The sequence below is a fragment of the Homarus americanus genome, unplaced genomic scaffold, assembly GCF_018991925.1.
Source record: "Homarus americanus isolate GMGI-L3 unplaced genomic scaffold, GMGI_Hamer_2.0 scaffold46197, whole genome shotgun sequence".
Classification (NCBI taxonomy): Eukaryota; Metazoa; Arthropoda; class Malacostraca; order Decapoda; family Nephropidae; genus Homarus; species Homarus americanus.
In genome coordinates, this window is record NW_024723050.1 from 2763030 (window position 1) to 2775951 (window position 12922).

At 42.5% G+C, this 12922-nt stretch overlaps 1 protein-coding gene across 4 annotated transcripts in view; it reads right to left on the reverse strand.

Annotated features, from left to right (window-relative positions):
- The window catches only part of LOC121863264, a 94582-nt gene that overhangs the window by 21841 nt on the left and 59819 nt on the right, over positions 1-12922 (reverse strand). For all 4 annotated transcript variants that reach the window (XM_042361826.1, XM_042361823.1, XM_042361825.1 and 1 more), the window contains exon 6: positions 2158-2312. In XM_042361826.1, coding sequence (XP_042217760.1) covers positions 2158-2312 — 155 coding nt within the window. The remainder of the gene's footprint in view (positions 1-2157; positions 2313-12922) is intronic.

Here is a 12922-nt window from a genome sequence, read left to right on the forward strand (position 1 = left end):
ACGCCCATTTCAGAAATTCTATGTATTATTTTCGCCTTTTCGACTTACGACCAAATCGACTTACAACCTGGTCGTCGGAACGGAACCCCGTCGTAAGTCGAGGAGAAATTGTATATTGTAATTACATGCACAAAATCATATGTTTTCCCCTACAAAATCAATTTAAATCACTTTCAATAATTGTATGATGAAACGTACTAAAAAATATTTTTCTACAAAATATCCTTGAAAATTAGAGGTGCGTCTTATGTGGTGGTGGATCGTACATGCTGGCAAATATGGTATGTATGTTGTGATATCAATAGTATGAGAAGCAATTGAGACCCTGCAAATGTGTGTAAATGAAGCAGAAAGTCAGATCAGCAACCTGGGACTTGGTTACAATATTTGTAATGCCGTTTGGCAGCAGGGTTTATCATTAGACAACACATTATGCTTCCAATATCTTCCCAGTCAGTAGTACCTCCCTGTTTGGTAGCTGTCTACTACCAACATGGATCGTACAGCGTTTAGGACGGTGGTGAATGCAGTAAAGTAGAAAGGCTGTTTAGATATCTGGATGGTCCGTCGCTCATCACGATCTTCAAGAGTGAGGTGCTTCCCCGTCTGGTCCCGAGATATGCTAGAGAAGGTCAATTGATTGAACATGCCCAAAGGAGGGCCACCAGACTGGTGCCTGCACTATGGAACCTCAGTTACCCAGAGAGATTGGAGTGCCTGCAACTACCTAGCTTATACTACAGACGGGCGAGGGGTGACCAAATTGAAGTGTATACTGTTAATATCTCAGGGGACACTCTCAGTCGAATGTACATACCTTACAGGTAGTAGGTAGCAGGCAGCTACCAAACAGGGAGGTACTACTGCCTGGGAAGATATTGGAAGCATAATGTGTTGTCTAATGATAAACCCTGCTGCCAAACGGCATTACAAATATTGTGACCAAGTCCCAGGTTGCTGATCTGACTTTCTGCTTCATTTACACACATTTGCAGGGTCTCAATTGCTTCTCGTACTATTGATATCACAACATACATATATTGTTTCTCACTCTTGAACTCTTTTTTTTTTCATTTTTGTATGTCTTTATTATTATTATTATTATTATTATTATTATTATTATTATTACTATTATCATTATTATTTCATTATTTTCATTTTTATTTATTTATTTTATGAATTATTATTAATTTATTATTATTATTAACAAATTTTTGTCCCTCAGGCCCTGATGTGGGTCAGTGCAGGTGGGCTAATCCCCGTAAAAAAAAAAGGAGCTGAAAGACGTCCACCCCACAAGGGGTCACAGCTCAAGGTTGAAGAAGCAGCAGGTCCAGAAAACTGTGAGGGCAAACTTCTTCGGAGTGAGAATTGTGAACTCTTGGAACAATCTGCCAGAAAGTGTGACTGCACCGAGTGTGAGCTCTTTCAAAGCCAGACTTGACCTAACACTGGAGCAGGTTCAGGTACATTCAGGAGCCAGTGCATGCCCAGTATCTGCCAACAGTGTGTATCAGAGATGTGACCGACCGCCCAACCGGCTAACGAGCTGATCAGTGGGGAAGAGGATAAAAAAAGAAAGAAAAAGATATACCTTCCTCAATAACAGACCTGATTTGGGGGTGAAGGCAGTTTGCCCATGGATATACATTAATAAGCATCACAAACTTAACTTATGGGCATTTCAAACTGGAAGGCACTTCTATCATGTCTTCTTTAATTAATGTAAACATAATAGAGGAACAGAAGTACTGCAGACCCGCTACAATCTTAAATTCCTAATACACTGTCACAGAATATCCAACATATTTTTGGTATTTTTTTCCCTAATGGGAAAGAAGAATTAGAACCCACTTTTGCCAGTGTTCAGAGTTCAAGTACAGTGCTTCACCTAAGAGAGAAAATAGGTAATAGACTAATTTTAAAACACAAGAACATATGATGAAATTATTATTCTCTCTTTTAATTTTTTCTCCCCTTTTGCTCTTGATGCTCTTGATGCTAGTACATTCCATGATATACTGTACATGACATCTCCAATGCCTTCCACATACCTGTACATAATAAACATAAGCACATGTTTTTTGTGATGTCAGTGCAACCCTCTATGCAACTAACCAATGCAGATAGTACTGTATTGTATAAGCTATAACTCACAGTAGATACTTCTTGATATTCCTCTGTAAAGCCTTATTGTTGGTGATTGCTCTGGGCACACCATCAGGGATTCCATCAATGTCCACCCCACTATCCCAGATTTGGCCAACAAAACGGTCCAAGAGATGTCCATGTTTCTGCATGTTATTATGTATCTGTAATTTAAATGGGGGTTCTATTAATGCCATGTTAGAAAGTGATAATGAAAAGTCACCTGACCTAATCTAATTTTTAACATAAATGCTGAGGTGGCTGGTAACTTAACGAGGTGGATGGTAATGAAGTACTGTACAGTTACTTCACTACCCAGCTCAACTAACTTTTTTGGGGGATAATTAATTACTTGAAAGTAACTTTCTTTCTTGGTACTTTCACTTTTACTTGAGTAACATTTCAGACAATTATCGGTACCTTTCCTTCCTTATTTTTGTTTGGCCTCTCATTACCTTCTGGGCGTCTCAGCGGTGAATGTGTGACAATTGCTTAGGCAAGCCAATCATAACAGCTGTGTTCCCAGCCAGTAAAAGCCACATACAGTACTGTATACTGTACCCCGTGTGTTTCATTTTTCTGTGTACAGCTCCAGTATAAACATTTATTTAATGAGCTCTATCTTTAGCAACATGGCTGAAAACAATTCTCTTAGCCATATATGAATGAAAGAAAAGATATGTGCAGCGATTTATTAACTGTATACTGTATACCATACATAAAATGAAGGGTTTAAATTCCTCACATAGTACAGTACAGTACAGTACAGTACATGTATCTAATATATAATCATTGGTGCTTAATTTCCTTTAAGCAAATAATGCCAAGAATCATTTCATATACAGGTATACTGTGTCTAGTTTGTTTTTAATGCATTACATTTAAGATACTCTTGCCTACAGGTTACGGGAAGCAGCCAGGTGAACAGAATTATTTACTCTGTTGAGTACGGTATATTATTGAGACTACATTACCAGATGTCGTAATTCTTTCATAAATTTTGTTGCAATGGTAATATTACTACGAGTATTTGAGTACTTTGCAAACATATTACTTTTACTTGAAGTACAACAAGACGAGAATTACTTTTACTTTAGTAATTTCTTCTCAGAGTAACAATACTTTAGCTCAGGTAATTTTTTTCCAGTACAGTACAGTAGAGTCTCAGAGTAAGTGACCCCGCTTATACGTGTCTGAGCCCCTGAACTACCCTTACGCTCAGGTCTAGTTCATGCGCAAGCCAACCCACCCAGCATCTCTCGCTATCTCCCCATTTATCGTTTGTCTATGTCGTTTGAGAAAAAATTAAATCATTACAATACTTTTATGTGGCTTAGAAATAAATAAAATATTACATAAAACTAGAAAATAAGAAAAATGAAGAGCATCGATGTGTGTATAGGAAGTGAACCTTTGTGTGGAGACAGTGAGCTGTAACTGTGTCGCCGACTCACTTTTCCAGCCGAGCTCCCTCCCTTCTGGGTGACTGCCCGGTTGAGCAATCAGGAAGGAGCTATTCTTTGTGCATAAAATAATATACACTGTACCAGTAAAAGTGAGGAATAAATAAAAATAACAATAAAAAAATACTCCATTGCCATTTGGCAATCTTTTCACTAAGCACTGGATGCAGGACAGCGCTAGCAGCTGAGATCTCTTACGCTGCTCCCACCCGTCAGCTCTGTGTGCTAACTCCAGCACACGAAGAAATGTTTATTCCCATTATGTTTTTGACCTTATGATAATTTTCTTCACTCTGTATGAACGATTAAATGTGCATGAAACAGAGTAAAAAAGAAATTATACTGTAACTACCTGAAATTACAAGTTTAAAAATAACCATAACATAACCTTAGTGTGATTCTCTTTCTTGCACTGGTTGTGTGAACATCTCCTAGGTGTTCACACTGGTAAAGTTTTTCTCTACTGGTGAATTAGTGTCAGTGCTCATCGTGATGAGAGTGAGAAAAAGGAGTGGTGTATCAAACTCTGATATTGCGTGTCGGTTATCTTAGTATAAAAAAGATCATACGTACAGTATACAGTCATGTGCTGGTTAACGTCCTAGATACGTTCTTGGAAACGTGACGTTAACCGAAATGGACGTTGTCCGATCATCACAAAAACGCGATAACGAAAGTACAGAACCTTTGGGATAAATTCTAATTGGTTCCAGGCACCCAAGACCCAACCCCAAGTTTCCCATTTTACGACCATTTAGACTCGCTAAATATATATATATATATATATAATGTTATGGTAAATATCATAAACACACATAGGCATGGCTAGGTTTATTACAAAGTGATGAAAAGGGTACGCTCAATACTGTAGTCCACAAAACATGTAGTTATGCTTTCTTTATTTGAGTCCCCCATCATACGAGTCCGTTTTCTCTCAGTTCAGGATGCCTGAGTCCTCCGTTTTCTCTCAATCTTAAAGTGCACCCGAGGCTTCGTTATTCCGTAGTAATGACACAGAATTTGATATTGCAACTGGGGTTGCAATTGTTGAGGCAACTTAGATATGTCTGATTACAGTTGGAATATTCAAGATCCATTGTGAGTGATGTTGAAAGCTTCAACTGTCTTTATGGTTGGTAAAACTTGTCAAGTCTGTCAGTCTGAGTGGCATGTGTGAGTGCTTGTGTTTGTACAACCGCTTTCAATCAGACCCACTAAACATATAATGTTATGGTAAATACAGTTGAGTCTGGATTTACGCGGTTTTCGTTTACACGTTTTGTCATTTACGCGGTACTTTGCCGGAAGCGGGATGCTTGATTTATGCGGTAAATTTGGTCATTTACGCGGAGAGCGACTGGCGGTCCTTTCGCGCCGCGCCACTTTTGGATTCAAACCTCCGGCCATGTTGGGTAAGCGGTGCGAGTAGGTTGCGCAGTGTATGTCTCTGTTGCGTTATCAGTGACGTCATATGACGTATCGGACTGTGATTGGGCCACGCATCCTTACCTCCCTCCGCCGCTAGCTGTGATTGGTTTAATGTAATATGACGTGCCCTGCAGCGGGAGGGATGAAGCCGCTGACCTAGCCGCGTCAGTTACTCTCCTCCCAGTCACCCCGTGTATACTGTGTTCTATTGTTCGGATAATCTCGCTAATCTCGTAAGAATGGCTTCCACTGGACCTCCACCACCACAGAAAAACCTTGCATTACCTGGACCCAGCTGCCCTAAGCCAAAGAAGATACGACGTGCCCTAAGTTACGAGATGAAGTACAATATAATACAAGAGTTAAAAAAGGAACAAGACAGGTCGATCTCGCGCGCCAGCATGGTGTTAACGAATCTACGATCCGGACGATCAAGATGGATGCAGCCAAGATAAAAGAACACATGAACATCATAAAGTCTGCAGGTGCTTCAATGGTGAAGTACTGCCAGAACAAGGTGCTTCTCAAGACGGAGAATTTACTTGTGAGCTACTTGATTCGTCAGGCACGACGGAACATGGCGGTGGACACGCGGTCGGTTCAAGAGTACACACGTGAACTGTACGTAGCAGTGGCACGTAAGATGGGAATTGCAGAGCCCAAACCCTTCACTGCTTCCTCTGGGTGGCTGCTAGGGTTTAAGAAGATGAACAAGATCACCAAAATTAACATTGGTGGTGAAGGAGCGAGTGCTGACCGTGTTGCGTCTAGTGATTTTCCTCCATTCTTACGAGAAGTTATGGAGGAAGGACAGTACACCGACGACCAGGTGTTCAACATGGATGAATCGGGTCTGTTTTGGAAAAAGCTACCTTCCAGACCTTCGTTGTCAAGTCTGCCAGCAAGTGTCGGGGCTGGAAGTTGCAGAAGGAGAGCATCACCGTCCTGTTTACCACCAATGCCTCCGGTGCCTGTAAACTCAAGTTATCGGTGATCCACACAGCCCGCAAGCCGCACGCCTACAAGAATATGGACATGACCAAGCTAAATGTCCACTGGCTAACCGCACGTAAGGCGTAGATGTTCTCTGCTCTGTCCCTCTCCTGGTTTGACGACTGTTTTGTTCCCGACGTCAAGAAATTCTGCGAGCAACAGAATGTTCCATTCAACATTTTGTTGCTGCTTGACAACGCACCAGGACACTCGCCCCTACTGTTGGATCGTCACCCCAACGTAAAAGTGGTCTTCCTTCCTCCCAACACTACGTCATTAATACAGCCCATGGACCAGGAGTTGATATGCAACGTTAAGGCTGCATTCTCTACAAAGAAGTTTAAGCTCCTGAACGACTGTACCAACACAAAGGATGAGTTGCGTAACCTGGGTGACACCGATAGCCAGAGCGAAGAGGACGAGGAACAAGAGTTGGCGGATCAAGAAGTTTGCGTCAAACAGTTTTGGAAGAAATTTAACGTCAAGAAAACTGTTGACTTCTTGGTGGAGGCATGGGATCAGCTGTCTGTAGCAACGATTCGTCACGCATGGCGGCATGTGTTGTAAGGTATCCCAGGTGGGCAGGGCCGGATTCAGGAGTGGGCAAAGTGGGCAGCTGCCCAGGGGCCTCCACAATCTGGGGGCCTCCACATATTACAATATTTTATTTATTTGTTTATTCATTTGGATTATTTTTATTTTCATTCTTTAAAATTCATGTTTATCTATACCATCACGTAAAACTATGTTCAGCAAGAAGCGTGATAGAAATTAGGCTAGCTACTCCTTGAAATTCATGAATACCTGGTTTTCCTACGAACCGTATATTTTTAATGAATGCTATTGTTTGTGTTGCTAATAATATATTTAGAATTCCACAAACATCTCTCTGTAATAACTAATAATATATTCTTTTCTGTGAAGTCTCTTGAAAATTTTTGACATGTGTGGTAGTAGCTATATCAGGGCTGGTTGACTTGAAACCACATGAATGACTCCAGTCATGTCTCACTTTTGTGTTGGGAATTTGTACACTATCAATAAATATACAGTTAATTAAAAAATTTTCAATGTTCTAATTTCCTCAATATAACTGCATATGGCTTCAAAATTCTCCAAAGAAGTGTTAAAATTTAAAAATTTTCCCGGGGGGCTTACAGCGCCCCCCGGAACTCCCATATATTTAGGCTCGCTTCACTCGCCACCCCACCCTCTTGGTTAGTTATAATGAGGGGGGCCTCCACAAAGAGGCTGCCCATGGACCTCCACAGGTCAAAATCCGGCACTGTAGGTGGGAGGCAGAGTCAACCTGTGACTGGTGAGGTTCAGTCCGTTGCAGTGGCAGTGGACCTTGCCAGAGAAGCTGCGCAGTGTTACAGCTGCAGGCTTCTCCGAAACCACCAACGACGACATTATGGAGGTGATAAGGGATCCTGAGGTGACTGCCGACGAGATGTTAGAAGACGATCACGTCAGTGAAGAGACAGGCGGTGCGTCATCCCGAGAAGAACACAAGTTAACACATGGCAATGTTAAGGATGCCATCGAGTGTGCAGAGAAACTGAAGCTCATCCTTTCCAACGACCCTGACAATAACCGCTATAAAGGCTTCCATAACCAGCTGTTGCACACTATGGAGCAGTGCATCAAGGTGTATCACGACAACATCAACACTAGCCGTCAACGTAACATCACAAACTTCTTCGCCCGCTACCCACCACAGCCAATCCAAGCCAGTGATAGTGACAGTGATGGTGTCTTTGAGGGATTTGTCAGGGAGGCTCTGACAACTATGGTGGATAGTGTTGGTGATTCACCTAAGGGCCAGTAATCTGCCCTCTGCCTCGGAACCAGCCGCCATTCCCGGATGCCGACCCATCTCTTCTACTAGCGTAATTGTTAAACCTAACCTAACCTTGATTTTTTCTAACCTAACCTAATGTACAGTTTTACCCCGCTTAACGCGCTTTCACTTAACGCGTTTTCGCATATACGCGGTGCCTTGCCAAAGCTGAACTTTCACTTAACGCGGGTTTTTTCCACATATACGCGGTGAGTGTCCGGCTCGGATGCTATTTTTAGATTTTGCCCACGCGCCACCCACCCGCCCGCCTGCCTCTCCCTCCTCCTCCCTCCGCTTGGGTAAGCGGCGCGGTAAGGTTGCGCAGTGTGTGTCTTTGTTGCGTTATCACTGACGTCATATGACGTCTCGGAATGTGATTGGCCATGCAGCCCTACCCCCCTCTGCTGCTAGCTGTAATTGGCTTAAAGTATTATGACGTGACTACCCCGGGGAGGGAGGGAGGGAGGAGAGACGACGCTTGACCTAGCCGCGGCAGTTTCATCCCTCAAGGCCACGCCGGGTTAACGCGCATCCATTGTTCCGTAAAATGGCTTCCGCCGGACCACCACCCCCAGAGAGAAACCTTTCCTTACCTGGACCCAGCGGCACTAAACCAAAGAAGACACGACGTTCATTAAGCTACGAGCTGAAGTACCAAATTGTTCAAGATTTGGAGAAAGGAAGACGCCAAGTTGATCTCGCGCGCCAGCATGGCGTCAACGAATCTACGATTCGTACAATAAAGAAGGATGCAGCCAAGATAAAGGAGCACATGAAGATCACAAAGTCTGCAGGTGCTTCATCTATCAGGTATTGCCAGAACAGGGTGCTGGCAAAAGTGGAAACTTTGCTGGTGAGTTATTTGGTGCGTCAGGCGCGACGCAACATGGCGGTGGACACGCGCTCAGTGCAGGAGTACGCACGTGAGCTATACGCAGCAGTGACACGTAAACTGGGAATTGCAGAGCCCAAACCCTTCAATGCTTCCCATGGTTGGCTGCATAGGTTTAAGAGGAGGAACAAGGTCACCAACATCAGCATTGTTGGTGAGGAAGCGAGTGCTGACCGTGCGGCGGCTAGAGATTTTCCTCCGTTTTTACGTGAGATTATGGAGGAAGGACAGTACAGTGACGACCAGGTGTTTAACATGGACGAATCTGGTCTTTTCTGGAAAAAGTTACCTTCCAAGACCTTCGTTGTCCAGTCTGCGAGCAAGGTAAGGGGCCGGAAGATGCAGAAGGAACGCATCACCGTCCTGTTTACCACCAATGCCTCCGGTACCTGTAAACCAAAGTTATCGGTGATTCACAAAGCCCGCAAGCCGCACGCCTACAAGAATATGGACATGAACAAGCTTAATGTCCACTGGCTAACCGCACGTAAGGCGTGGATGTCCTCTTCTCTGTCCCTCTTCTGGTTTGACAACTGTTTTGTTCCTGACGTGCAGAAATTCTGCGAGCAACAGAATGTTCCTTTCAATATTTTGTTGCTCCTTGACAACGCACCTGGACACTCGCCCCTACTTATGGATCGTCACCCCAACGTAAAAGTGGTCTTCCTTCCTCCCAACACTACGTCATTAATCCAGCCCATGGACCAGGAGTTAATCTGCAATGTTAAAGCTGCATACTCGGCAAAGAAATTCAAGCTCCTGAACGACTCTACCAACACCAAGGATGAGTTGCGTAAGCTGGGTGACACCGACAGCGAGAGTAAAAGCGACGAGGACAAGGAACAAGAGGCGGCGACTCAAGAACTTCTCGTCAAACAATTTTGGAAGAAGTTTAACGTCAAACAAGCTGTAGACTTCTTGGTGGAGGCATGGGATCTGCTGACTATTGCTACGATTCGTCACGCATGGAGACATGTGTTGCATGGCATACCAGGTGAGAGGAGGAGTGAACCTGTGACTGGTCAGGTTCAGACTGTTGCAGTAGCAGTGGACCTTGCCAGAGAAGCTGCGCTCAGTATTACAGCTGAAGGCTTCTCCGAGACCACCAACGAAGACATCATGGAGGTGATCAGAGATCCTGAAGTGACTGCCGACGAGATGTTGGAAGAAGAACCCGCCAGTGAAGAGGAGGAAGAAGGTGCGTCATTCTCCGAAGAACCTAGTTTAAGTCATAGTGATATTAAGTGTCTCATAGAGTTAACAGAAAAAATTAAGTCCATCGTTTCCCGCGACACTGACGATGAACGCCATGACGTCTTCCATACCCGACTGGTGCAGGCTATGGAGCCGTACATCACGGTGTATCATGACAACATCAAAGCCAGCCGTCAGCAAAGCATAACCGAGTTCTTCGCCCGCAACCCACCACAGCCAGCCCAAGCCAGTGATAGTGATAGTGAAGTTGATTTTGAGGGATTTGTCAGGGAAGCCATGACAACTGTAAGTGACAGTGATATTGATTCACCTAGTAATGGTGATTCACCTAGTAATGGTGATTCACCTGAGGGGCAGTAATCTGCCCTCTGCCTCGGAACCAGCCTCCATCCCCGTATGCCGACCCATCTCTTCTACTACCGTGAGTGTTCCTCAAAAATTTTCGTTTTTTAACCTATTCTTTATTTTTCCTATGTTAACCTTTATCTTTCCTAACCTAACCTCTTCTATATTACTTGTTTTTCATGCCACCATAAAGTTAAGATAGAATTTTTACTACAACATAGTTATTTGTCGTCAAAAAGTGGAGTTTGGGGGTCGGGCTGGGTTCTATTGGAATTAATCCCATATGTTCTGTTATTCACTTAACGCGGTTTTCACTTAACGCGGGACCCTCTGGGTTCAATTGACCGCGTTAAGTGGGGTACAACTAGTGTTAAACCTTGATTTTTCTTTTACCTGGTACAGTATATTATTCTCTGATTGATATTTCTCTTCTATATTATGTGTGTGTGTGCATACCATCATAAAATTAAGATGTTATTTTTACTACAGCGTAGGTATTGTGTCAGTATTGTGTCGGAAAAAGTGGAGTTTGGGGGTGGGCCCAGTCTCTATTTCAATTAATCCTATATGTTCTGTTATTTTATTTACACGTTTCTCGTTTTACGCGGTACAACGCGGGTTCAATTGGCCGCATAAATGAAGACCCAACTGTAGCAGAAACACACATAGGCATGACTAGGTTTATCACAAAGTGATGAAAAGGGTACGCTCAATACTGTACAGTGGGTAGTCCACAAAACATGTAGTTATGCTTTCTTTATTTGAGTGCCCCATCATAGGAGTCCGTTTTCTCTCGCTTCAGGACGCCTGAGTCCTCCGTTTTCTCTCAATCTTAGAGTGCACCAGAGAATTCGTTATTCCTTAGTAATGACACAGAATTTGAAATTGCAACCCCAATTGCAACCTGTTGAGGCAACTAGATACGTCTGATTACAGCAAATGTGTTATTGTCAATTTGTAGGTGAAAGATTTTATCCTCAAATGCTTACTAAAGCCTAAGGAAGGAAGGATATTCCTTTAACACATAATATCTGGCCAGTATGGGGAGGATCATCGTGTCTCCATCAGGGGGTCGTGGAATGGTGGTCCAGCAGGCATCACGGAAGTGTTAATTTTTTATTTTTTTATTGTTTGGGGGGCACGGACGTATATGCGATCGGACGTTGTTCGGTTGGACGTTAACCGGCGCATGACTGTATATACAGTGGGGACCTGAATACAGTATGTGCAAATTTCGCTCTTATACAGGATCCCAGGAATGTAACCCTCGCATACTCTAAGACTCGTGTAGTGTACTTCATCCACCACTACATAAATGAGTAAGGATGTAGGATCATGCAATTACAAATTTGAACAGTCCAGTGTTTACACCCCTTCTGTGCCACATATTCCCCCACTCTTTGCTCCAATTTTAATTTGCTTCTCCTCACCTCATCTTTCAACTTAAGCTCATAGACTATTAATGTTGTACATATGACAACCATTCTTTGCATATGCCCAAAACATCACAATATTTCATAGCATACCTTTTTCCTTCACTACAATAAATACAAGTACCTGTACTGTAATGACTACTATTTCATTTATTTTCACATGTAAAAGAAGTTATGAATAGCTTGCAATGTACAGAGGTCCCTCAATTGACGAGGACAATTGGTTCCACTGAGTCGGTCGCTAACTGAAAATTTTGTTAACTGAATCTATTATTTCAATGGAATATTGGGTAATTGGTTCCAACTAACAGAAAAAGCACATACAAAGTACTGTATATCGGTAATAGAATTAACAAAACATTAAATATAAACAAAATACAGTACTGTACTGTACTGTACTGTACAGTATACTGTACAATAATAAATAAAAACAATAGAATACTGTATTTTAACTTACTCTGAGGTGTGTATGTCGTATTCCCAGCAGCTTTGTTTACATAGCAAACAGCTGATTGTAGAGGCAGTCGATGATGCCATATTCTTTACAGAGTGTAATGGTTCTAATGCCTTCTTCGTATTTCTTAATAATTTCTGCACTGTAGATTATCAATATGTTAACTAAATTTCAGAATGACCAATAATTTTAATGTAGAAATGCAAAAATATTCAAGACACCAACAAACTCGATGCTTACTCTACTGTTAACAGAGTTAAACTGAGAAGCGTTGGTGGGCGAATCGATCAGCTGAGGGCACACAAAACTGTACCCTGTACTGTAGTGTACAGTACATACTATCAATATGTTAACTAAATTTCTGAATGACCAATAATTTTAATATAAAAAAAAATGCAAAAAATATTCAAGAGCACATCTTTCTTGATATTTACTCCACTGGAAACGAATGTAAACATAGAGCCAATTACTGTATTGGCGGACTAACCGATCAGCTGATGAGCACACCAAAGCGTGTTTCTCGTAAGGCTGTCGTTAATAGAAGTTGTACTCGTTAATAGAACCGAAAATCCTTATGAGGGGTAATTCATTAACTGAAATCTCGTAAATTGAACCGGTCGTTAATGAGGGACCACTGTATGCCCCTTTACTAAGACAATCCAGACAGACCCAAGCAGCTTTATACCGTCCATAAACTATTGCACTCTT